This window comes from Aythya ferina (genome assembly GCF_964211825.1).
Source record: "Aythya ferina genome assembly, chromosome: 5".
Classification (NCBI taxonomy): domain Eukaryota; kingdom Metazoa; phylum Chordata; class Aves; order Anseriformes; family Anatidae; genus Aythya; species Aythya ferina.
The window spans coordinates 58,193,456-58,221,027 of NC_140301.1; the positions used below are offsets into that span (position 1 = coordinate 58,193,456).

The following is a 27,572-nucleotide window of genomic DNA, read 5'->3' on the forward strand; positions in this document are numbered from 1 at the left end:
AACAATTGGGATTTTCCAAGAAAAAAGCCCAGAACTGATTAAAATATGCAACTGTGCATGCTAAGGCAAATTCCCATCTGCTGCATATCTTACGCTTCATATCCCAATTCTCATATCGTGTGAAATCTCCCTTCCCCTCTGACTTATTGCAGCGTACTCTCCTTGCCTAGTTTCTCCCACACGAACTTCCGAGCTTGATGGCAGGGTTTGAACTCTGCCTTTCTCCTCCCTTTGATGTCCTTGGATGCCACTTGGTAAACTCTCCTGCTCCGGCTATGCAGCCTGATTCCCGAGATTTCCTTTCCAGCAGTGTGGGGTGTATCCCGCTGATGACTTCCAGTAATCAGAACACGTCTAACCTCTTGAAAAGGCATCTCTTATTTTTGGTGTAGTCGTAACTCCTGCAATGGGAGAGTCTGTCCTGATCCCTGCAAACTCCAACGAGAAGCCACTTCCTGCTATCAGAGGTGCTGGGCAGTCATTTCCCCTGCAGCATGGCACTGATGTGACCCCTGCTCTTGCACCCAAAATTCCACTGAACATGCAGGAATTGCAGTTGGTGGGAGTACGTATGAAAGAACTGACTCCTGTCTTAGTGAGAACAAAGATCTTTGAAGGATCTGCAGAAATTACAGTGATAGGCTGCAAGAATCGTATAACCACCAATGCTCAGATGATGTGGGGAAGAAGAAACCCTTGAATTCAGGGTTCTGGCTTGATTAAGAGCTGTGCACAAGTGTATATTTTATTCTACCCCTTCTATTTCAAGTAAAAACAAACCATCCTACTGCTTAATCTCTGGTAGGCTGAGTGAAGAAACACCTTCTGGAAAGGGGAGTTTTGCATCCACCGCTAAGCATTATTATCCCAAGCATTTGAAGAAGCCAAAATCTAAACCTCCTCCTCTCTTTTTGATTCCTTCTTTCTGAAAAAAAAAAAAAAAAAAAAAAGCAAGCAAACACACCTCAACCACCACCCACAAAGCAACCAACCTCTCCCCAGCCTTCCCCAATTTAATTGTTTTGAGTCCCAAATCCTGGGCCTAAGAGGCAAAAAGACCCGGGTTTTTGTTTGTTTGCTTGTTGGTTGCTTCAAGACTTGCTAGTCTCTTTGAGACACCACAGGAGGCAAATTTCCATTTTCCCACCACAGAGACAGTAGATTACACAGTTAAAAAAATTTAAATTACGGGAACCTGGGAAATTGGAAGAAATGGAAGTGTAATGCAATTGCTACAAGTCTGTATCTCTTTCCCAGTTGTAAAATGGAGGGGGGAGGATTTACGCCTTCCAGCACCTTGGGAAGTAGTTCTGAGGAGTTACCAGTTAACGACTGAAAGACAATCTGATGCTACTGTTGAGGACATATAAGAATTTAAAATAATGTGGAATAAAATGAATAATCTCATTTTTAATAAAACAGAAACACGCCTTACATAAGGTCGCTTTATTTGAGTTGAGTTGGCATGTGACATGGTTAAATGCACGGATTTAAGTTCACAATAGAATGAAAAAGAATATAACAGCTGCATTCCTAGAATGACTTTGCTGAGCAGATCCTATCATTGCATTTGTTGTAGCAAATCCTAACACCACGCACCCTGTATCTGTGTTACCTGTCACCGTGTTTCCAAGACCACGTGTCAACATAGGCACATGGAGGAAAAGCAAGACCAGAGCAGATTCGGTGATGATGGGCACACTCAGCCCTCATCCAAACAAGGTGGCAGTGTAATAAGAAGTGTGTCCTGTGACACATGAACTTGTGCTCTGCCCCTCCATGCTAAACTAGGGGTGCACTGATGCCACCTTTCTCCGTTCCTTGGAAAATCCGGGTCTGTAGCTCTGAAGCAAAACATTCTCCATTTAAACACAGCTCGGGCTTTCTGCTTTTGTTGCTGTCACTAAATTAATGTTCCTTGGGCCGTCGTGGCTCAGTTTATCTGGCCTGCCAACAGATCAGGTTTCCGAGGCACCCGGTGACCTTCCCCTATCATACCAAAATACTGCAGCAATTTAATAGTGTGTGAACAGTGAAACTTGCCCGAAGAATTCAGCAAATTCACAAAAGCCAATTACACAGTGAATGTGTTATAAAAGCAAACAAAGAATAAAAAGGCACTGTTATATACTATCTTAGCCTCACCCATTGAGAATAACACAGCCGTTACATTCCTGGTACTCAGGAATAAATGAAAGCACTCTGCTTTGTTTGTTTGTTTGTTTTTGCTTACAATAAGCCATACGAATTGGAAATAATATCCATTTCCTTATTCTCCCATATATTTTTCAAGATTAAATCTTGTGATGAATCAAATCTGGGTACTCAACTCACTAAATTTCTTTTAAAAAAAAATAACAACCCTGGTACGATTACCATATATTTTTTTCATTTAAATTCAAAATTACCTAAAAGGAAGCCTGCCTCTGACTGTAGGCACTTTAATATCATTAGTAGTACAACAAAACCCTAGAAGCCTTAGAATAATCATTTCACCAGGAATCGAGCCACTTAGACCTCTACAGACACTCCTTTCTAACCTTCATCATGCTGGGAAATTACTTTAATTCTCTTCAAAAATTGCTACCAAATAGATGCTTTTTGCTCAAAAAAAGATGACCAAATTTGAGCAATTTCAGTTAATGACAGAAAACAGGTCCCACAGCCCTGGAGAATGCCCTGCCACCTGCTCCTTCAGTTATGTTGCGAGAGAAAACCAGCTGGCTGGCGGTGATGGAGACAAGCTCTTCTCCAAGTGTTAGAGCTTCGAAGGCAGAACCAGCACCTTAAATACAAGCAGCAAGCAGTGGCCATCCACGTGGATACCAAGCGAGATTTTCTGCTTAATAAATGAAGTCCTGATTCTGGCAGGTTGTCAGGGTGGCCGCAGCAGCAGCTGTGAGTGTGCCGTGTTCTGCACCTCCTCTGCCAGCCCTTCCCGCAGCTGTCTGCTCGAATACCTATGGCCTGTGGGAACGCGGCTGTGAGCACGTTGGTTTGCCAGGCATCTTTGGAAAAGCATGTGTTATGGGTGTCACACTCACAGGGCACTTGCACGGTAAGCTGTAAGGTATTCAGAACACTTTCAGGGCCATGTATTGCAGGCAGCACAAGGAGATGTTTTCTGGGAAAGCTCAGTTGCAGGGAGAACTCCACCCTCCTCCCGAGTGCCCACTGCAGCAGTTACTCACTTCAAATACACAAAGGTAATACAAAAGCTTCTTCAGTTTCAGTGCCATGCAATTTTCACACTAATAGTTCAAAGACAAAGTAAACAAGTTTCAACCACACATGCAAACACTTCCAGCTTTTTTTAAGAGTTACCAAGTGCATACCATAAAGACAAGCCTCACTACATCCTTTGTAACCGCTGTGATTTTTTTTCCCTGCACAGTTATTCAGATCTCATTCCAAAATTCAGATCTCATTCCAGAATTCATCATTAAATTAATTAACAGATCTCAGTTTGTTCTGGGTTTAAGGGGAGATTGTGGCTTGACTCTGGGAAGAAAACACAAAAGAAGAAGGCAGCTTGTTTTTCAGCTCCCGTTTTTGCATTTTCTGCTCAAGAGCCAGAAAGAAGGGAAGCATTTAAATTAGAAAGCACATACGTCTTGCAGGATTAGCATTACACGTTTCTCAGGAGGCAGAGAAATTGGAAGACGGAAAATTTATCATGTACCATTTCAGGGGTGTTTTTATTTTTTTATTTTTTTTTCTTCTTCTTCTTCTTTTTTTTTTTTTTTCTGTTTCTCTGCCAAGCTGCTGAACTGAAATCTTATTTATATTTCATTCATCCCTCTTTCTGTAATAGCAGCTGCTCCGTTGGTAATATAATTGCTTATATCATGATAATGCCTCAAGTGAGGTTAAGCCTCTGTAATGCAAACATATGCAACATATAAATATATATAACGTACAAAACATGAAATCTATCAGGATTCATTTGAGGCGTTGTGATTCTCTCGGCCTCGAGGCAATTTTAAATAATTGATATGCGTGGTGTGAAAAGTTTCTTGGATGATTACGATATAGATTTTATATGAAATTTCCAGGCAAGGATCTATTATTACTTCAGAAATTTAAATGGAAAAGCAGAGGTTTTTTTTTCAAGTAATCCCAAGAGGGTAAATTTGGGAATCAAAAGGCCAAAACCTCCAGATCGTGTCTCAGTAAGCATATTCTGCAGTCGAATGCTTAATTCAGATCTGCTTTTTATGGAACATAAGTATTTCAATGGAAAAAAAAAAATGATTCTAATGCTCATGGTTATTAATGAAATGTCTCCTTCTGGCATTTACAATTTAAACCATGAAGGTCCCACTAGATTAACCTGACACGATGCATATCATGGACCATCAGATTTCAACCCGTATTCATCCAATAAACCGAAATGTAACTTCTGCTTGGCTAAAAAATGTTTTTCAGCAATACATCTAATCTCCAGCAGAAGACATAAAACGATGGAAAATCCTCAGCTTCTCTTGGGAATGCTTTCTGGTGGTTAACCATATAAAATGTGTGTCTTATTTCCTATTTGAATTTGTCTGGCTTTTGCCTCCAGCCACTGCTGCTTATTATGCCTTTCTTCAATAGATTAAAGAGCCCTTTAATATCCTGTACTTTCCCCCAGGAATGTTCTTATACACTACAATCAAGTCACCTCTCAATCCTTTTAGATAACTTTTAACAGCTTGAGCTCTTAAAGCCTCCCAGTGTAATGCATTTTCCCCAACCACCAGAACATTTTGCTTCAGTGTTTTGAGCTCTCTTATTTTCCAGTATTCTTCCTCAAAAAATGAAAACCAGAACCATATGCACTGTCCTGTGGATGGTGTTGAGGCCAAACATGAGAAGTACAATAAGCATTGGTTTATTCCATTGTTTATACATTGATTAATCTTTTCCTTCTGCCACAGCATTGTACAGAAGAGCCCTTATTTAATTGCTTCTTTATTGTGACCCTTAAATCCTTCTCAGAGCCGTTACCTTCCCAGGGTTTAATCTTTTATCCGACAGTTACAGCCTTCACACCTGGTTCTTTGACAGACAGCTTTATGTTTGGCTGGGTTAAAGCTCACTAAGTTTGGATGGGACGCTCCTACCAGCCGTTCTGGCCATCGTTATTTAGGACTCCACTAATCCTTGACCTGGATTTTTGCAGCAGCTCCCAGGCTGCTGCTACAGATTAGGGATCTGCTTGGGATCGGGCCACACACACAGTTTACTGGCACAGCATTAACGAGGCAGCACAAAAGTTGTTTTTCTCAATTTTTATGACCTCAAAGAAGCACAAAGTTATTTTTGCTATAAAACTGTGTAGATTTGCCAGGTTCCTTCAACTTTTTATACATAGAATCGTTAACGTTGGAAAAGACCTCCAAGGCCGCGTGGTCCAAAGATATTATTATTTGAATTCCACACCACATTTGAGTTATTATTTGAATTGCACACAGGAATTGTTTTGGTTGGGATTGCTGTTAGGCTAAGCAGCCACTCATGTTGTGCTTTAACAGAGATGGCGTGAAGCAGCTCATTTCCCACTTGCTTAACCTTGTGATTTTGAGGCAGAGTACACATGGGGTATCAAGGCAGGGAACAGAACTGTTGGGCAGCGGGGAGCAGTGGAGGTTAAGCTGAGGGAGAGGGGCTCGGCGTGGGTCAGGAGGGAGGACAAACAGAGAGCTTGTGGGGACCGCCATGGGGACAGCGCGGCCGCGCCCCACACTCGAGGCTGAAGCAGAGACTGAGGCAGAAGCACGCCGCCCGCCACCTCCCTCACCGCCCCTCCCTGATTGGCTCCCCTTTCCCTTGTGGGCGGGAGCTACGACCCACCGCGACCAATCCGCGCCGCGAGCAGCTTTGGCGGGGAGCTCCCCACCCGTGCCGCCTGGCGCTGCGCGCAGGCGCGGAGGGGGGCGGTGACGCCAGGCTGCGGGCGGGCAGCGAGCCTGAGGAGGGCGGAGGTGGCGGTGAGGGGGGTGCCCGGTGCCGGCCATGGCTGCGTGCCGCCGCCTGGCCGCGGGGCTGCGGGACCCGCAGAAGGTGGCCGCCTTCCAGCGGCTGTGCGGCGTGGAGGGGCCCTGGGGCTGGCCTGAGGCGGAGCAGCGAGCCGGGGGCCGGGGGCCGGTGGCTAACGGCGGCCCCGCGGGGCGAGCGGCGGGGGACAGCGGCGCCCCTCAGGGGTGGCGGCGGCGGCCGCGGCGCAACTCCCTGTCAGGGGAGGAGGAGGAGGAGGGGGGCTGCCAGGAGTTCGCCACCCGCAGCCGGCTGCTGTACTACCTGTTCAGCCTGGGCACGGAGCTGGGCAACGAGCTCTTCTACATCCTCTTCTTCCCCTGCTGCATCTGGAACGTGGACGCGTGGCTGGGCCGGCGGCTGGTGATCGTCTGGGTGTGGGTGATGTACGTGGGGCAGTGCACCAAGGACGTGGTCCGCTGGCCGCGGCCCGCCTCGCCGCCCGTGGTGAAGCTGGAGGTGTTCTACAGCTCCGAGTACAGCATGCCCTCCACGCACGCCATGTCGGGCACCGCCATCCCCCTGGCGCTGCTGCTGCTCAGCTACGGCCGCTGGCAGGTACCGGCTGGGACCCCCCCCACACACCCTGGGGTGCCTGCACCCCTGGGGGGGGGGGTATGGAAAGGGTTGGGTGGGGGTGGAATGTGAAATCCCGGCTCTTTGCCTCTGCACAATCACTGCTTCGTTTTTCCGGCATCACTCAGGTCTTAAGAGCAGTTGTAATATTTCCCAGCAGTTCCACTATTTCAATATTTCTGCCCTATTTCGGAGCAGCTCCGGTATTTCTGTCCTCTGATCCTTACTCTGAGCGATCGCCTCGTCTTCCGAGCCCAAGTCTTACTGCGAGCGAGCGCCTCGCTGTGCCCTAAAAATCAGCCCTAGGAACGTGTGTGCCTTTCTTGAGGTTTTCCAGGTTAGCTGTTGTAAGGCTGGGTGGTTTGCGTGCACGCCGTTTGCATAGGCATTGGATGGTTTTGCAGGCTTTTGGTCCTGCTGACTGAGAACGGGGAGGCAAGTCAGCATCTGAAGTTTTTTTTCTGATTTTTTTTTTTAAATTTCTTGCTTTGAGGCACTTTGTAACTTGAATCAATTTGCCTTTTCTTTAACTCTTTTTTTTTTTTGGGGGGGGGAGGGTTAATTGCTCATAAACTGGAGATGCTTATTTTTGCTTTGAGGAGTACTCGTACTTTCAGGTGGTTTTGCAACTCTTTACGTGCCAAAAATTAGCAGGAGCCAATCTCTGAACCTTTTCAGAGCCTTCATTCAGTAAAATCTGGAGATGTCTATTGCATGTTGAGTCAGTGTGTGTTAAGTTGCAGTAACACGGAACATCTGGTGTGTGCAGGCTGTGCTCTTGGTTCGGTGCTGGCTGCTTGCGGTACGGGCAACACAACTCCAAAGAAAGCGCAACATGTACGTGGTTCTCCAAATCACGGCACCAATTCTAGTAGTAAATGGAGAGCATTTTCCTGGCAACAAACGTCAGGTTTTAGCATTCTGTGCATAATGTTTAACAAGTTAAGCAATAAGTCTACTTTTAAGCTGTTAATATTTACAAATTCTCATTATAATACCTGGCTATCTTAAGCCACATGTGTCACCTTTGCGGAGAACCCTTTTCTTAAGCTTTGCTATGCAGGAGCTGAGCCCTTATCTTCCAGTTACTATTAGCAGTCACCAGTTGTCTGCTGTCATGGTGTGACACTTTGTGGCTTTATCTTTGTATATCGAATGGCTGCCTGAAAGGAAGGAAGGAGCTGAGGGTTGGACACAAAGTCATGTTTGGCCTCTATTTATCAAAGCTTATGTATATATTTGTGTAAGGTGATACCGTGTGCCCAAAAGGAAGCCCTTAGGGATTCATGTTCTTTGCTAGGAAAATGTGAAATCCTACTCTGCTGCATCTGTGCAGGCATCGAGTGTCACATATTGTGGGAGTTCACAGAATAAATGTTTGGAGTTCTGTCACTGAGATGCTTAAGATTAACATTGTTTTTTATGACTGACTGCAATCTGAATATTTGATTAGTGTTCTTGTTAGATGTGTGGGGCTGATGTCACCTAAAGAATGAATGGGATTTTTTCTTGGCATGTAGGAAAGCTCATGGGGTAGTATCAGGCAGTTATTTCACACCCACTGTCATGTGTACAAAGGACAGCCTGGCTTGATTGTTTTTGTATATCTGGCAAACTGACAGTGTTAAATAATAATTTTTAATTTTTTTAACTTAACTGGATTAAGTTTAACTGCAGTCTATGGAAATATTGTGCTCATTAACTAGGTGCATTTTTAATGAATGCATATTAAGAAATTATAAAAATTCAGCCTTGATGTTCTTCACTTAAAACCACTCTTAAGAAATCGGGGAGCAAATCGAGTATTCAGATGAATTGATTTTTGTTTATGAAACAGATTTGAAAAACAACCTTTCTGAAACAAACTTCCACTACTTCAAAGCTTTCATGAAAACAAAAAAAAAAAAAACAAGGCATTTAAAAATAATTTCTAGTTATTAAAAGTTAACCTGTAGAATGTTGAATATCTTTCAATATACCTCTAAAAAGAGCCAAGCTTCCATTTAGTGCTTCTGCTGTTCTCCATATTTCCCTTACTTTGAAAGGGAGGAGAATCTATGTGACAACCTTTGTGTCATACTGTTCTGGAAACGGGATTTAAAAAAAAGAATGAAACAACTGACATCCTGACTTCTTGGAAAGCTATTAATGATGAGAGAGGTTGTCACAGCTCTTTTAGTAAATTGCAGCTATTTACCAGCAGCTCCAAGTGGTGAGATTTAAACTTGTTGGTAGATGTTGGGGTACAGTTTTCCTGGGTGTTCAGGCAAGCATTACTTGGACCCTGACTGCAGTAAATGAGTCCACATCTTAGCGTTATTTGTTCAGAAAAATCGTAGTGGAATGAGACAGTGAATTTAAGGAGATACAGCTGTAACTCCGTGCAGAGGTCTCCTGCTGGAGTAAAGGTAACTTTAATTGAGTTTGACAATTTAAGGTTTATAATAGACCAAAGAAAGCCACTCTCTAGAAGAGATTACTCAGATGAAAAGGGAATCACTTTCCTGTATAGCTTATTTGGAGCTTGCCTTCAGCAGGTTATGACTTCCTAGTATTGTGTAATTTTCTATCAAGTGCAGTCTGTGAGTCTTTCCCTTGAACAATCTGGAGAACAAAGAAAATCTGCTCTTAATTTTGTAGCTGTGGCCCAAATTACCCATTTAAAAAACAACAATTTTGGTTTTCTTTTAATCTGTTGAATTAAGTTTGTGGTTTCCTATTTTTCAATGTCTGTCTAATGCTGTTACAATTCCATGCCTTTCACAAAGCATTTGGAAGGATGTGGGGCTATCCATAGTAAAACTAAAATACTTCCTTATAAATGTTTTTTTTTTCAGGTAAGTTTTATCAGAGATGCTATATTTTAAAGATGATTGTGATAAATTTTTTGTTAGAGACTTTGGACACAAGGAATGCTCAATGTAAATGTACTTTGGGGTGAAAGTCAGATGTTAAGATAATGCTAATTATAGCTAACTGTTCTGTCTCTTGTAGAACATAATTTTTTAGTTTCTCCTTGTGTTATAATCATTTGATTATACTTGCATCACATGTTAAATATTTATGTTTTTTTTATAATTTCAGCAGGGAACACAACCTGTTTCAAAGACATTTCAGTAACCTCAAATTGCAAAGCTCAAGTCGAAAACCGACTAGAATTTATAAGCATTATAGACACTGATATTTTTCTTTCCATCTTTGAAGCTCTGATACCCTGAAATAAGAGGGCAAACACTTAAGACAGTGAGGTTTCAGATCTTAATATGATGTAGGAAACACTAAGCCTTTATCACACTGGGGAGAACCTGCTTACTTTGAAATACTGACAGCTCGATGCAGGCTGGCTTATACGCTGTGCTGAGCAGGGAGGAAGAGGTGGTGTGAGGTGCTACTTGTTATCTGCAAAATCTCCAAAAGCTTAAGTCTGAGGCTATTGGAAAAAGCCTTTTTTGTTTGTTTTAATTTTGATGGCTTTGAACTGCTGCTCTCAAATAGACAACTTGTACTTTATTATAAACACTGCTTGGGGTTGGGTGGTACCAGAATGTGTCACAACCCTGCTGGATTGTTTTCAGGGTAAAAAGGATCAGCCAGGGGGACAGAAAAGACCCTGTTCTGCCCGATTTCCTGCGGTGCCCAGCCTGGCTGTGGCAGCAGCTGCTGGGCTGGGACAGTGATGGGTTCCTGAGCCCTGCCTTAATGAGCTGAGACTCCCGCTGGAGGCTGCAGAACAAACCTCGTTAAGTTGATACTCGCTCAGCAGGAGCCCGGAGCCTTGATTGATGAGCAGCTTGCCTCTGTAACTCCATTAACCAACCTCTGCGGAAAGGGCTTATCTCGGGTAGCAGCTGAAAGCATTGAGTATGGCAGCATCGTCCTCCCTGTGTGCTGGCAAGCCAGTGTTTTATACAGAAATCCTGTCCACAATGACTCTTTCCACTCTGCTGAGGATAATGGTGACCCTAACAAGCACTGCAGCTGAACTTCCAGTAGTCATCTATTCTGTAATCGTTTCTTTGACACACCTCAAAGTATTTTCCAGTTTTCATTTACTTTATGCTCTGATCCTTCATGCTCCTGATTGTGTGTGTAATGTGGTGCCGGGTCAAACACCCCTTCAGAAGTCTTTCATCTGCACCCTGACTTTTATCAACCAAAGCTGATGAATCTAGTAACACGAGATGGGTTTGACAGGATCTGCATTGGGATTTCAGAGTTCTGCATCATTATGATTGACCACCGCTAAGTTTTCCCTCTAGAATTGCCTGCCTGCACTCCAGTTTCTAAAGGGTAACTTCTGTCAGGTTCCCCTGGGCAGGGGGATTAATTAGCTGCTGGGGTTCAATGAACTCCCATCACAGCACTGCTATAGCGGGAATTTTACAGCAAGCTGTATGCTTGTCTAATGAGTTTATTACACAGTTTGCTTAAAACAATCCAACAAAAACTCTTTTGACTTGAAAAGCATGGAAGAAGAGGTGATCTGAAAGCCCCAAATACCACAGTCAGGAGGCCATGAGAAAGAGCTGGGAATTTGAAGGGTCAGCATTGGCATTGTGTGTTTGAGTTGTGAAGTCATATTTTGTAGGCTCTGTTACTGTTGTTAGCTTATTTGTAGGGGAAGCTGGAAAAAATGGTGTGTCTTATTTAATTCAGGTACTCTGACAAGTTTGAATTATTCTGTGCAAGCAACCTATTAAAATCCCACTGGGGAACCTCTGCTGGGGCTACACACCGGCCTGTCCTATTGAACTGCGTTGATTGGCATTCAACACTTTGCAGTTTTGTATAAACAAATCGTTAATTTGTGTGGAGCATCTTGGGGGACTATACAAAAACAAGTACAGTAAGGTTAGAGGCCGAGTCCTTGGAGCAGAAGGGATTCAAAGGGAACACTTCACTTCTGAAGATATTTTTTTCTTGGTGGATTGCACACATGTAAAACATGGCTCATACTTTGACATAGTCTGTTGGGTGAACTGGGAGAACTTCAGCTTGCAGGAAAACATTTCTAGGTTTTGAGGGCATAAAAAGAGGAAGCTCTTGGTGATTCTTGCTGGGTGTGCCGACTGCTGTTTGATGGTTGCGAGGAGAAGCAGTAACAGGCTGCAGCTCCTGTTGCAACTCTTGATTTCTTTTCAGATGCATAGCAGAAAATTAAACCTTTAGCTCTCTGCAAGGCTGGCTTTGATATCTTTATATTGGGATTTAAAGAAGTGCAGTCTGTACGCAAGAAATGTTCAGTGTCCACAACAGGTTCCAAACACTTTCAGAGTTCTGCACTATGATTAGAAAAGATCATTGAGTAATCACTCAGATTTGTGCTTTTTTATGTTAACATTGGTCAGCAGAAGAAAGTAATAAATGTAGCTCAACCACTGTTATTTACCCCTTAGCATCTTTTGAAGAGGCTATTTTTTGTCTTTATTTTTCCTAAAATGACTCAAATGGTATTTCTTTTTTTTTTTTTTTAAACACCATCTTCTCCCTTTTCTGCCTTCTCTAAAAAAAAAAAAAAAAAAATGATTATCACATGCTGTGTGTTTTGTACTCAGCTGGCCCAGCAGTGCCTTGGTCATCTTGTAAACATCGCTAACAGCTCCTGCATGGGCTGCTGCCCACACACAGCCCAAGCCTCTCGGTAAAGGCACGATGCTCCGAGTATTGCTTGGGTTCTTCCTACTAACTGGCCCACTGTAATTGTTTCAAGCTCAAGCTGAACTTCTGAGTTATTTATTACTTAATGATCTTTTCTAATCATAGTGCAGAACTCTGAAAATGTTTGGAACCCGTTGTGGACACTGAACATTTCTCGGGTACCAAATGCACTCCAGGGGTGTAAAAGAAATGAGCATCCTGAGCGTCGAACGAATCTTCTGTTATGAAAGAAGGAATTTTCTGACCGAGGTCAAAGCTTTTCAGATGGATTGTTTCCTTATGAGCATTTCTAAACAATGGTTGTTATTAAGACTCTTGGCATCAAGTCAGATCGAGAGGAGGGAGGACAGGCACTTCAGGGAAAAGCTTGCTCTGTGATCCAGTCAGATGCTTGCAAGTCCTCTTTAGAGGATGAGGTTGAAGAAAGTGGGAATTTCTCACTTGAAAACATAAGGCTTGATGATCTGTCCCTCATTTTTACATATGAAGACTGGAACGCTTCCCCTTTAAAGAAACATCAATTCAGCATTTGAAAGCCCAAACGTCAATGACCGTATGTTCCTAATCTGTATGTTGCATTTCTATATGTACGATCTCTGCATTGCTGTCGATTCCATCTGCCTCTACTGCAGTTTGTAGCATGGTGTGCTACGTGCTTACGCATATTATCAAAGATTTATTCTGACCTTTGGAGAAAAATATTTGTGCAAGCTGGTTATCAGTGCTGTGATGTAATATGAAGTGTGGGTACTTTTCTCAAGGAGAAAAATACCAGGTTAATGTTGGTTTTGAGTCAACGTGTGATTTTGAAGTTCAGACTGAGTACTATGCGAGTGTTTTTGTTCTGTTTTTCAAATCACAAGGCTTCTTACTGTAGAACAAAGAATGCCATATGCATTTCTGTAAATATTCCACATAGCTCAAAACCGTTGAGGTGGTGTGGAAGTGATGGAGATGTAATTAAGACCATCCCCCAAAAATTCTATCTGACTTAAAGTGACCTGAAGTATGGTCAGGATTGAAGATGCGTCAATTCTGTTCTCAGAAGGAACAAGCGATGCCTTCTGCATGAGAATAGCGATGACCTGGGAGAGAGGGTAGAAGTGAACTTGTCTTTTTGATGTTTTGTGCCTTTGTGGGTCTCATGTGGCATGTGAGGAGCCATGGGACTAGAATTGCTGGAGGTCTGTAGTCTTGATTTAGTCTCTTTCATTTAAGAAACTGTCAGAATGCATATTATATATACAACTGTATAGACAAAATATGAGCTTATAACTCAGAAGTAATTGATAACTATTCCCATTTACGAACTTAGAAGTTATATTTTCCAAAATAAGACTTAATAACCCCCCCCTTTTTAAAGTTACTTTCTTCCACAAGTACTTCAGATTGGTTTATATTAAAGCTTTCCCATTAATCTTTCATACCACAGCCATTTACAGTAGAAGACACAGTAAAAGTTGTTTTTTCTTTGAAGATTCATTTGTGACTGTGAGAGAAGCTTTGTGAAATACGGTTTCTTGCGAAGCAGGGCCGATAAGTGTTAGTACTTGTACGGCATTATGCAAGTCCGTGGCGGATGGTGTTTGGGGGATTTCACATGCCTAGGCAGTGGGAGGTTGCAAATACCTACGGCCATGGTATAACAGCCATGGTGTAACCTGTGTGTGCATATATGCAAAATACAGCCAGGCAGTCATTTTCCAGATGCAACAGCACTTAGACAATGCTTGTTAGTACTTCAGTACCGTTTTATTTTCAGACAGTGATTTGGAAATAACTTCATAGCATAAGCTTTTTTTTAAGGATTACAGTGATATCCCCTGTTGGTGTTACAACTTGGCATGCTGCTGAGCAGCTGTCTGGTGAGCTGCAAAGTGTGTGGGAGTGTTAATGTGCTCCTTTAGTCACCTGGTGTGCTCATCCCTTATGCTGAGGGCAGCATTTGCGATTGCCTTATCACCTTGAGGCAGATCTCAAGCAGGAGCTACCGGTTTGGTGCTCGAGGAATTCTTGAACCCGTTTGCTTTGGTTGCTTTTAGGAGGCAGGAGCGAGCACCCAGGGGAGGCAGGGATTGGTGCTGTGCCTTGTAGCAGGGCGGTGGTTTGGCTTGATTTCTGCTAGCACCTAAAGAGGTCAGTGAGCTTCGGAGCCCTGAAGCGTGCCTGTGGCTTTGTGATGCTCCCCAGGTGGGTTCTGGGCTTGTGGGAGGAAAACCGGAGCAGTTGGTTACGCAGGCTGTGCTGGGAGGTGTGGACGTAACACTGGCACAGACCAGGAGAGAGGAAGGTTAAAACCTTCTGTAGGTTAAACATTATTCCTGTGCATTGTACACAGAGGTGGCTGTCTGAAGCTCCTGTGTATCAGTCTCTAAAGTAACTGTCCCTTGAGATAAACTGCTCGTTGTCCAAGCATGCCAGTGGGGACCAAGGGAGAGGGAATGCTTAGCGTGGGAGCTAATCACAAAAAGCTGCTTAACTATTTCATTGTAGAATAGTATTCCAGAGCAAATTGAAATAATTAAAAATAGCAAATCAGAACGTGCCTAATGCTGCAAACACACTTGTGGGCCGGTCATATGAACTCTATCCCAGTCAGAGTCATTTGTCTCTGCTACAGTTAAAAATTCTTCTGCACTGCAGAGTGTGTGAATCAGTGCAAAACTTATCTTTGGCTTTTTATTTGGGACGTGATAGGGAAGGTTTTGAGCTCTTGGATACAGATGCTTTGGTGCAGAGGTACTGAGCTGGTGACTGGTTTCGGATGTTTTAATGGATATCTGTTCTCAATAACGTTTTAAAAAAAATAGTGTGAAAACTCTTTCCAAAGTGTTCTTCAAAGTAGGAGTTTCTGTTCCTAACAGCCTGCCTAGGACTCCTCACGCATGCCTTTTCCTTTATGCTCCTTTTTAGGCCGTTGCTGTTCAGCTGCTCCAACATCTTCTCCCCCACAATCCAAACTTATCCCAGTATCGTTCCTGCTGCAGCCTGCTGATCCTGGCACTTCCTTCATCTTCCTGTCAAAGCTCCAGCTTCTGAGCTCATTCCTTCATCGTTTCAGCTAAAAATAAATTATTAGGGATATAATTTTATTCAGTTACAGTTTCTAGACAATTGCTGTAGCAGAAACATACTGCTCCGTGAATTAGCATAGAGCAGACGCAACACAATTGTGAGCTGGGCACTTAAAACAGATTTTAATGTGAAATGTGATTTTCTGAGAGATTTTTTCTTTTTGGTTTGTCATATTAACATGATCCTGGAAATGAGAATTCAAACAATAATGGAATAATACAGAAGGCTGGTAATACTTTCTCAAACCTTTTGTTGAAAGACTGCTTTAGAAGCTTGTTAACTCCGTTACAAGCCTTCACAAAGAATGACTTTCTCCAAGTAAATTAAAGATCTTTTTCTCTAATGTGGTGGATATTCCACCTTTCAGCTTGCCCATAAAAGCAGCAAGGGAAAAGGCAAGAAAATTGCCTGTCATTTGCAAGTCTTCTTTATTCTGACATTCAAGTATATCCAGCCTACTTGTTTAAATTGTGAGTAATAAAAAGTTTATCTTGATATGCTTTTGTGTAGGAAGTGAAACAATTTTAGAAATGTCATTTTTTTGCCTTATGACCTCTTTTACAGAACTAAAATATGTTTTTTAAAACTGAAAAAGGAAGTTGTATCCTGTCTTGTACAACATCTTGCAATACAGTAGTGGGGAAGTATTTCTTATCGTGGTGTAAGACGTGAAGTTAGTACAGTACATTTTATCCAAAAACCTATAGAAGTTAGCAGAAAGTGTATAGGAACTTAGTATATGATGTACAAAGTAAATTGTTTGTTGCCAGTTAAGAGTCCTTATAATATCTTCTTCTACCAGAAAGTGCTGGAAAAAATTATATGATGTTTTTGATACATTTCTTAGACCAGCCATGTTAATTAATAAGGCTTTATAGAGATCAAAGAGGATTACTATTCTAGGAGTTTCACACTGATGCTCAGAGACTGAGTCAAGGATTGCAGAACATCTAAAGCAATCTGTAGGGAATCGAACTCATCAATAAATTATTACAATTTTTTTCTTCTCAGGAGAGAGGTAGAACTGCTAGATTTTGCCCGGACAGCAGTTGACGGTACTAGCATGTTGCATAGCTGCTTCACCCAGAGTTTATAACACAAGGGTTGCCCCTGGCTATGTTCCCTGTTTAGGATACCATAGCACAGCAAGACTGTTAGAGATGTATCAACTTGTTACTGCTTTGTCTGGTTTAAAAAAAAAAAAAAAAAAAAAAATGAACATCCTGAAATTCATATAGCCTGAATGCAAAGGAAGAGGACAAGGAAAAAATGGAATAAGTTTGACTTTACAAAGTTTTGACTTTATTAGTAAGTCTGCTTTTTATAGGCTTGGGTAGGCTAGGGCAAGAAAAAGGGTAAGCAGAAGTTGCAGTAATTGGTTGTTGCTAAGTTCCTTTTGTGGGGTTAACCATGGAATTTTTATAGAGTGAACTTTTTCTCCAAATTCTAATACAATCTTTCTTTTTTTTTTTCCTACCAGTATCCCCTTATATTTGGACTGATCCTTGCATTCTGCTGGTGTTTATTGGTTTGCTGTAGTCGAATTTATATGGGAATGCATTCAATTTTGGTAAGATACCCTAAATTTTTATTTCAACTATTTCTGATAATTTCTGGTTTCATAAACTTCCATTGCTTTTTCAATATATTTTTTTACAGTACAATAATTGCATCTAGCTTTATTTATTTTAGAATATACTGTAATATAAGGTACAGGATAGATACACAGGATGTATAGGGTACTACAGGAACAGAATACTTGTATTTCCTTAGCAGAGAGCATCCACTACAATGTGATCTGCAATGTGTACTCGCTTTTTGTAGGCCATCCTTACCATGCAGCAATCCTGTATTAACAGGAATGAAGCATCCAGACACATTTGGCTGTATTTCTTAGCTTCCCCTAAAATAACTGGGTACTTGATGTCAGCAATTTGGGTCAATTTTCTAGCAGCTTACTGCATTATTATTTCCTTGTTTCTGTAACTGTTGTTATTTGTTAAACTTGGGATCAATACAAATAATGATGTTAATACCCAGATGCAGTGCCTGGGTAGCCGATTTCTGTACAAGGTCTTCTAGATGACAGTGCTGCTCGAAAGTCTCAGTCTGTCAGAAGAAGTGACAGCTAAATGAAACAGAAAAATGTAAACAAATGCATTATCAAGATTTACAGTAATGTGTACTTAAGAACCTTAAAGATTCGTAAATCTTTTTAGAAAACTGTTGATTTATGGTTGCAGTATTTTAAGATTGCATTTGCTCTTGTTGGCAAAAAAGAAAGGTACGTTGAACTATATTGAAATGGTCTCAGTGATGTTTTACAAAAAAGGGAGTATCACTGAGCAGAAATAATTTTTGCAGGGTAATGGAGTGGCTGTTAATGTACTCTCAGATTTCATGTCAGCTACTCAAAGCATGTGCTAGTGTTTTATTTGCCAAAGTTTCAAAAGAAACATAACATAGCTGTCATCCTTGAAAAACATAATTATCAAAACGGATTTAAAAATACATATGTGAATGCATGTAATCCACAAATGGGAGAAACAAGAGTGCTACTAAATGGTGATCTGAAATGTAAGACCACTAGTACGGATGGCTAAAGAAGTTTTTGAAGAATGACAGGGACCCCTCCTGCCAGCCCAGGCTGCTCCCAGCCCTATCCAGCCTGGCCTTGGGCACTGCCAGGGATGGGGCAGCCACATCCCTGTGGATTAAAATAAGGCAGCTGGAGAAAAAGATGAATGATTTATTTGCATTAGTGATTAGGAGGCTTCCTGAGTCAGAACCATTTGAATGGAAGACAATTGTGATGAACTGTTTCTTCAGCTGACAACAGATAATGCCTTAGAAGCAAGTCATACAAGAAATAGCTGAGCATCACGTAGATAGGGTTTTTCAGAGCTCTCAAATCTCGGTAGCATTTGAGTGAATTCCATTAATTTTGTAACTTATTATATAAATGAACTGTGTTGCCTGCGTTTGGGGGGGAAGGTGGCAAATACAGCAGAATGCTATTGTGATCAATTTTGAAATGAGCAAGTCTGACTTTTGTATCAGTCAAATATTATGAGAGCTTTTCTCAGGCATTTAATTAGTGGAAGTGAATAAAAATGATTAATTAAAGACAGCAATACAAATACTGCTGACGAAGTCACACTCAGCTCATGGAGAAGTTGATATTCATGTGAATAAAGGTGATCTGGTCTCTAGTGCTTGGATTTCTAACAAACTTCTTAAAGGTGACAACGTTTGTGGATAGCGTGCAACCAAGTGATTAATTAGCAATGGTTGAAACTTACTGATAAGCTGAAAAAGTATTAGAGGAACCTTTTCATTAAGAACAGCCACTTTTAAAAGATGATAATAAAACCCAAACTTTGTTTCAAACTTTTCTCACCAACTGTGAGAAGCTGCAGAAGTTCTCCCCTCCCTCCTCTGCTTTAATCATTGCACCCCTGGAGCCGGTCCTCAGTTCTTTCAGTGTTTGTTCAGAAACTGGAGTTGTGTGGAGTCTCAGCTGCCCTAATGCCTAGCTGCAGCAGTCCTCTGCTGCCTCACCAGTTTTTGGTGCCAGCCCCCTTTCTGTTGGCCCCAGGCACTGAGGTCTAGTGTGGAGCTTTTCAGCAAACTTAAGTTGGCAGAAGCCATTTAGCTGGGCTGGCTTTGTGCCGACTGTAGGCTGGAATGCCCCAGTCCTGGATAAAGGCTGTTGTAGCCAGCACATAGGTAGGTCTACGTTATTTGATCATGATGCAGATGTCCTGTTCATAGTTGACCAAATATAATTGCTTACTTTACCCTTAACATAAAAAAGAAGAAAAAAGTCTTGTGCAGTGAATGTGAAAATGTGAAAAGACAGGAATTTGCAAGTAGATTTTAGCAACAGAGCAGCTAGGCTTGTCTCTATATTACTGTAACTTCTTTTTTTGAAATAGTTGTTACACTGAAAACATCTTTGTCTCTCCTCACAGGATGTTATTGCTGGATTTCTGTATGCTATTCTCATCCTGATTGTCTTCCACCCAGTTGTGGACCTGATCGATAACTTCAATTTAACTTACAAGTATGCACCTTTAATTATCATCAGTCTCCACTTAGCCCTGGGCATCTTCTCTTTCACTCTGGACACGTGGAGCACATCGCGAGGAGACACAGCTCAGATACTGGGCTGTGGTGCCGGAGTAGCCTGTGGCTCTCACGTGAACTACCTGATGGGCATAGACCTAGATCCTCCTCCCGACACGCTTCCTTTATCTCTTTCCTCTCTCACCGTGACTGTGTTTGGAAAAGCCATACTGCGGTTGCTGATCGGAGTAATAATCCTGCTACTAACAAAAATAGCGATGAAAAAAGCTACCATCCCACTGGCGTGTAAAATATTTCGCATACCGCTCGATGATGTGCGGAAAGCGAGACAGCGCATGGAAGTCGAGCTTCCCTATCGCTATATTACGTACGGAATGGTTGGCTTCTCCCTCGTGTTTGTTGTTCCTCGCCTCTTCAGTTTCATGGGTCTTTCCTGATGCAGATCCATCACTTGAAAAAGGAAGAAGAGAGCTGGTTGCTGTCTGAAGAGGTGCACTAGTTTGCCAAGGGAAGGCCAGTGAGCTTGGCTTTCGGCAGAGTCTTTGCTTTAACAGCAATACGTAGCAGGCAAAGCATTTAAAGGACATTGCACATCTCCGGTGGGGTATGGGGCTGGGGGTCAAGTACAGTTCCTGAGAAGTGCTGAACTCTGTAAATGCTATGTCTGGCCTTATTGCTGTAACCAAGTCTGCATGTTTGTGTGCGGGATGCAGTGAATGTACCTGGGATGTCTGTCATACTGTACCTGTATACACTGACGTTTCAACAGGTATGTCTAAGCAGAAAGCTCCCCTCATGGTTTGTTTTCTATTTCAGAGGAACTTATTCAAGTTGTTGGACCATACACTGCCAAATTTGTTTCCCTCAATTATTACCTGAAGCCCTGCCTCATGATATTTCAGCTAATTGGCGTTTTAATGGACCAAACTTGTAATGAGGTCAAATTTTTAAAAAAGGAAACAACAAAAAAAGCTTTTTTCTTTAACCTCCCATGCAGAGTATGCTGTCTGGATTGGCATTGGTGATAGATAGAGAATGTATGATTCAGGTACTGTATCTTATGGGTTAACGACTGTGCCTTTCTGTTGTTAAATTAAGAAATGCCATATATACTGTGATGTAAAAAGACTAACGTTGTTTAAAACCATACGTAATTAGGCAGATACTTCTTAAGTGTTAAACTGTCCATGTTGCTGGCATGGTTCAAGTTAACCGGAACATTCACAGTTCAGCCTGTTTGAAATTGCATAAATTAAATGACCCAAGAATTGTGCTCTTGAGCTCAGAAGGTTGTAAATGGACAATAACCTGTTTGTAGGTATTTTTAATGTGTATTGTAAGTTCCTGAAAGAGGATATATTTTTCTGGAGATTTTTACAATGGAGAGATGTTCAAAATTAATTATCTAAAAATATAAACAAAAAATACCCCCTTCTATTAAGAAGTGGACCTTGCATACTATTCCAAACTGATTGAGAAGGACCATTGTTTTTAGAATGTACTTAGAAAATCTTTATCCTTGGAAAAAATGTGTATTTTTATTCATTAACATACTGTATTAAAGGTGGTAATCCCTTTTACCCATTTTAGCTGTAAGATAATACAATGATCAAAGTAAATTTTTAAGCATTCTGATAGGTAGGTACGAGCACTAAGAAGACACTATGGTCGATGCATAAATGGCTTCTGCATATGTAGATCTTGAATTGTTACGCACTTTTCAACTTTTCATGATCTTTTTTTCCAGTGATGAGTACAGCATGCAACATTTGAACTGTAATTTCACATTCTTTTTTTCTCATTTTGTCTATTTTACTGTTACCTAATATGTTACCAGGAACTGTTCTGTTACAGGAAGAAGTATTTAACTGTCTGGTCAGACAATAATTACTTTTGTTTTTGTATCAGTGCATTTTCTTTTTTTTTTTTTTTTCCCCAGGAAAAAAACAAACAAAAGAATAATTTGGGTAGGAAGTATAGAGAATAATATAGTTAGAATACACAACATAGGTTTTCTTACAAAATATTTGGAATTGAAAGGTTTTTTTTTGTTGGAAATATGAGCTCCAAAATATTAATTTGTAAATTAAAAAAATAACTTCCCATTCCTGTCTTTTCTCAAGCAAAGTTATTGTGCACAAAGTTATTGTACACTCCTATTAGATGATATGAAAATCTGACTTTCTGATGTGCATTCAGAATACACTGCTATGAATGTATTCAAAAGAACTGAAGTGAGTTAAACACCTTTTATAGTTGAAAAGATCTTACCTTGTAGAAAGAAAAAAAAAAACTAGAAATATGCACTGAAACAAGCTAGCTATCTTCTGTCTGTTCCTTTATTGCAGTATTATGCTGAATGTGTAGTAAAAGATGAATTTGTTTCCAGTTTTTTGAGGGAGGGATTTCCACTGGTTTGGCTTTGTGCACTGAGGTAATTGTTGAATAAATAGCTGGGAGGAATGTACACAAAATGCCTTATGTTTAAAGACCTGAGCAAGTGTTTGTAGTTCCAATTACATTAGTCTGAAGCCTGATAAAAGTGATGGGATGACTTTCTCTGAAATGTAGGGCATACTAAATATCTTAGTTTCACATTTTATAGTGAAGAATGTTTAAACTGTAGCACAAAAAGAATGGGTCAACAAATCTTTTTTTTTTAAGGTACGTATTTGATTTCTAAGAACTTCAAGTTTACAGAATTAGTGTGTTCTTAAATGTGTTTTCTCTAGCTGCGCTTGCTCTGTTGTACTATTAATGGAAAAGAAATCCTATTGTGGAAAATGTAGAATGGGTGGGAAAAAATAGGTAGGGCTTTCACCAGGTTCAGGAAAATTGCACTGTAGCTTATTCTGCTGTTACTCAAATATATAATTTATATTTTTATACATTACATTGGGTAACTTCAAAATGTCATGCTTTGTGTACTACATTGTTTAGTCTGCAGGAAATATATATCAGAATGTTGGTTTCTCCAGCACCTTTACATCCCTATTTGTAAGATTGCAACTACTTTGCTGTAGTTTACGTGAATAACTTTTACTATCCTATTTTCATGTTTTATAAAGGACTTGGCTCAAGAGGGCAGTTCAGCACAAAATAATCATGCAATGTGAATTACTGTTACAGAGTAAAGAATTGTAAAAATACAACAATTTAAAAAATATATTTTAATAAATTTTTTGTTAATAAGATTTCTCCAAATTAGTCATAACAAAACAGGTAAAACTAGAGCACTTTTTCCCTAAGCTATTGCTAGAGTTGGACATGAAAAAATGTTTCCAGTGTGAGCATCAGCTGCTGCCAAATTATTTATAACTAAATTTAACATAGCTTTAAAAATGTAGTTAGATGTCTTTTCAGAACGATAATACACTTAAAACCTCTCATGAAGTGGTGCAAAAACATTATTCATGTCACAGTAAACTTTGTTAATTGCAGTTCACAAAGTCCTGAAGGTAGAAATACCCTATTACTGAAGTAGATAGGGATACACACTTACTACAAAAAGATATGAGATTTGTTTTAGGTAATTAATGTGTGAAATACAAAACTGAAACTAACATTACTGTACAGTGTAATTTGGCAATAAGTTCTGTTTTCCAAGAGGCTGAAGAGACAGGAATTTAGTCTCATACTGCCTTAAGCATGAGAGAGCCTTTTTTCCTGACCTGGCCCTGAAATAGCCTAACACAGGCATTGCATCTTGGGTTAAAAGTTCTGCGGTCTAGTCTTATGAAAAAAAAGTTTCATGTTTACAGTAAAGCTCTTGCTTTTGCTTCCCGTTCTGTGAACTGGGGTTGAAGCATCTTCCATGTCATCTATGTGAAGCCCTTCAGCCTCTGATCACATTTGCCTTATTCCTTATCTTGCAAATTAAAAAAAAAAAAAAAAAAAAAAAAGGTAATTTGGCAAGCCAAAGGGAGTGGTTTTTTTGTTTGTTTTTTTTTTAAGAAACTTTTTTCTTAAGCTTATATACAGCTTTTCTCGGGGTGGAGGGACAGACACCAACTAGAAAAATGCATTTCTTTAAAAATGGTATCTTTAAATGTGATGTGCAGTTTTGTTTTCTAGCAGAACAGTGTTAGATTGTCTGGATTTTAAACGCTGGCATGTTTTCCTTTGCTACTAGATTTTACTATACTTTCACTGCGTTTTTTTTACACATTTCTTGCTTATTTCCCAGGAAGTGTCCTGAGCTTCTTGTAAGCAATTGCTACTTATGTGAAGATTGTTGGTTTGAACTTGTAAATACTTAAGGGCTGTTAGTGGCTGTTAGCTGCTCAAATACATAAAACAAACCTTGCATGCTGTAAGTAAATACATCTGCTGTGTTAAAAGTTGCTTCTATTTCAGCACTTCTTTTCTCAGTACAAAAGAAGGGAGATTGACATGCAATATATAAAATATATAATACTTCAAGTGTATGAGGGGGGCCTTGCTGTCTAACCCATTAGCTTTGCTGGGAGTTCTGCACCTAGTTCCTTATTTCATTGAGAGTGAACCCTGAAGGTCATGTCCGCAGTCTGATGTGCATCCATGAAACAGCGTGCATTAAGTGACTTACTTCGTAAGGGACTGTTCTTTTTAAAATCACTTAGCCCGGTTTTTACAGGACTTTTAAAGGGCTTACCTTGGAAGATGTTTCTTAGCCGCTGGAACTGCTTGTACATTTGCAGTGGATTGATTCTTTTTCCTCTGTACCATAGTGGTGCTGAATAACAAGATCACTGAATGTTAGTAGGTGAAATGTTGCCAGGAGAGTTGATTCTTGGGGGATTAATTCTCTGTAACTGTTTGCGCTGTTTTCTTTAAATGCAGAATGTTTCTGGTTATACAACTTACTGCTATATTCGACAAATGATTTAGAGGAAACTTTGACTTCTTATGTGGGAGGAATTCTCATTGAATGACTTCATGCCAGGACTTTATTCTAGTGTAAAGCTTAAGTGGCATTTTTGTTTCTGCAAAAAATATACAAGCCTGTTTAAAATTTACTGTAAATACTGTCTTTGTCAGATGGATTAGTTGGGTCACTGGGTTGTTTTCTTTCTGTAATACTTCTGAAACAAGGGCAAACAAACCTTAATTTGGAAACAAAGAAAGGTGTCATGGCAGAGAGGATATTGTTTTTAGGTGTTCTCTAATTCTAACCGCATGCTGGAGTTGAAACAAATTTACTGTGCATTAGAAAAATGTGTTTTGTGCTTAGTTCTGCACCTGAAATAATTTGCATGTTAGTAAGTGTCCATTTAACAGAGTGAAGGGGTACAGAGGAGAATACCTTACCTTAAAGTGATTGGTAAGTGTAAATAATACGCCCTATCAATCTAGACTGAACTTTGTGACTAAATTAGTCACTGAGCTTTTTTCTGACAAATTTGTTTTGTTTGGAAGTCAAGGCTGATATGCCAGAAATGAAAATGAGTTTTAAGACAGACATTTGAAATACCGTAACTGAAAAAGGAGAATTCAGTAACTGGTAGCTTTAAAAGTAAGAGCAAAGACTGAGGGGGTTTTTGTATTAAACTTAATGCACTTAAAATTATGCCAAAATTTGGCCTATACTTGATTTATATGAAATCTGTAATACAATATAGATATATATATATAAAATATAGTGCATACTGCTGTTTAGTTTTTTAAAAACATATGCGTATATTTTTCTTGTTACTGCATTCCCTGTTAAAAGCAAATATCTATAAAATATAAAAGAGCTTTGTCTGTATTAGGTGAGGCTATATGTTGGTAGTATTTTGGGAAATAGTGCGGTTGTAACCCCCAGTCTCTCAACCTCTTGGAGAACTTGTAGTTTAAACAAAACAAACAAACGAATGCTTTCAAGTGCAAGCCCTGATTTTGGTTGAGGATCATATAGTGATTGCTGTATAATAGAATACAACTGATGTGTAAAAGTTAATACATGAGAATGTTTTTGTTATCGTTAATGATTTTTTGTATTTGTACACTTTATGCGGTTGTCAACTAATATTTAAACTTGTATTTGCTGGTAACTGAAGTGTTTAACTTCATCTGCAATGAGCGTAATAAACTACTGTTGGATTCAAATGCCTTCTGTTGTCTTTATTCCTAACAGTGCTGAGGAGCACGTGGTTGGATTCATATCATGAATGTGAAACACTGACCACAGGAAAACTTGCCTCATGTTATCACAGCAATAATTGTTAGAACAATACTGTCTCCTAAGATCCAGCTTTAGATGCAAAAATTGAGGAAAAACAATGAAGAAATATCAGAATGTCTTGAATTTGGGGCTGCTTAGTTTCATATTCTAGGTAATAAAGCTATTGTTCATATTGTATATAAAGGTTTAAGTTGTACCTTTCCATAACTTTTTCTAGTTGTTGCATACTGATAAATGAATATGAAAATGTTCTTATTCTTAGTGACAAAAAATTTACTTTCCATGAGAGTTCCTGTTGTATGGAAGAAGAAAAACCTTCACAAGTTATGAAACTGCAGAAGTATGGGTTTCCAGTGGGTATCTGATGGGTACTTTGACTTAGGCTGCAGTTGTAGCTTAATGAGATAGCTGAGTTCTTATTTAAAATCAGAATCCTTGTGGAAAACAACCACGAGTTTGTATCCTGTTGGTCCATCTTCTGGTAACTTGCCTTGCTAATATGCTTTGCGAAGCAGCCAGCTGTGGGTATTTTTTAATAGACTAGTAGTGAATACCTACAGCTGTTCACAGAATGCATGTAGGCAGCATGTTAGCATGAGCTTTGATTTCATAGTAAACAAGTCTAATTTCAGAATAGTGTTAATTTCTGATACTTAATTTTGCATTACTGTGGTCCCAAGATGCTGTAACTGCTATGTAATACATAAATGCTGTGAAATACTGGTTCATTTTAATATTTCTGTGACTATTTCTAGCCTCAAGCTTCCTGAAGAAGATCAGAAAAAAGCTGGTTGGCATAAGTCTTGCTTTGTATCTTCCAGTAATTGTACAGTATCAAGTGAGGAAGTATTACAGAACACCCTAGCATAGGTGAGAACTGACACTTAAGAGAATGCAGTTATGCTATTTCAAGCCAATTTATTGAGGACTGCACAGGATTCCTCCTTGCTGTACTAATTGCAAGGATTTATGTGGAGCTAGTGCACAGGATTCTACTAGCTTAAGGTAAGAATTTCTATGATAATCAATTCTGCAACTCGAAGAGATTGTTGTGGTTGTTGCCGGTTGTTGCCTTATTAAGGCCTTCTTGTCCTCTTAGAGCTGTCAAAATTTAGATAATCAGGATGTTAATCCCATGGACCACAAAAATGTTTGATCTGTTGGTTATTAGTTTGTTCTAGTCAACTGTTATAACAGATAACACACTTTTTTTTTTTTGCCTCAGCATCTTCAAAATGATCTTTAAAAAGCTCCAAAGGATAAACCCAAAAGAAAAAAAATATATTGTGAAAACCTCACCTGTGCCACGTGACCCTGCTTGAGCACGAGGGTTGGACCTGATGGCCTCCAGAGGTCCCTTCCAACCCCAACTGTTCTGTGATGCTGTGAGATGTAGATCAGCTGCAATTGTGTTCCTTGCTCTTCCTGTGCGACTGTAAGATCACAAGAGTGGACCAAATACAGGAAAAATAGGTAAACTACATCAGTACAAATTATCTTTAATAGTCCCTTGATGTAAGTTTAACCACAACTTGTATATAGATTGTCTAATCTGATCTGCCTTCTTGCTTGCTAATTAGTTTGTGGAAAGTCATTTTGGTTAAAAGCTAAGTTCCTCACTGAAATTGTAAATCTACATTATACTAGGCATTGTCCCTATTTCCCCATTTTGCATGCTGTAACATAGTGTAAATGTTTATGCAAATGACTTATTCTGACCTTTATTCTGAACCTTCCTGAATTGCGTGGCAAATACTTAATTTACAGATTGTTTTAGGTACAGCATGAAGAAGCCCCACCCGTGGCTGGTATGCTTGGCTTTTCATACCTCCAATATTCTGGTACCACTCCTGGCCACCCCTACCTTCTGGGACCAATATTCTCTTCTGTCTACACAATTGTTGAAGATGGATCATATCCTAAATATAAATCTTTTTCGTTTTGTTTTTAACTATATAAAACACTTTTAAGGTTTGGGGAAGGTTTATAATTTTACTATAGTTTTGTTTTC

At 40.1% G+C, this 27,572-nt stretch overlaps 1 protein-coding gene across 1 annotated transcript; it reads left to right on the plus strand.

The window, feature by feature from the left end:
• Positions 1-5,968: 5,968 nt before the first annotated feature.
• SGPP1 (sphingosine-1-phosphate phosphatase 1) lies at positions 5,969-25,485 on the plus strand. Its single transcript, XM_084521712.1, has 3 exons — positions 5,969-6,576; positions 16,808-16,897; positions 19,302-25,485. The coding sequence occupies exons 1-3, from the start codon at positions 5,998-6,000 to the stop codon at positions 19,851-19,853; spliced, it is 1,221 nt and encodes a 406-aa protein (XP_084377838.1). The 5' UTR covers positions 5,969-5,997; the 3' UTR covers positions 19,854-25,485.
• Positions 25,486-27,572: the final 2,087 nt, after the last annotated feature.

What these genes read in the sequence shown, in the direction of transcription:
- SGPP1 (XM_084521712.1), top strand. Translation starts at nt 5,998, where the DNA reads ATGGCTGCGTGCCGCCGCCTGGCCGCGGGGCTGCGGGACCCGCAGAAG. An exon ending in TCAGCTACGGCCGCTGGCAG is followed by an intron (nt 6,577 to 16,807) that starts GTACCGGCTGGG and finishes TTTTCCTACCAG; the next exon opens with TATCCCCTTATATTTGGACT. An exon ending in TGGGAATGCATTCAATTTTG is followed by an intron (nt 16,898 to 19,301) that starts GTAAGATACCCT and finishes CTCTCCTCACAG; the next exon opens with GATGTTATTGCTGGATTTCT.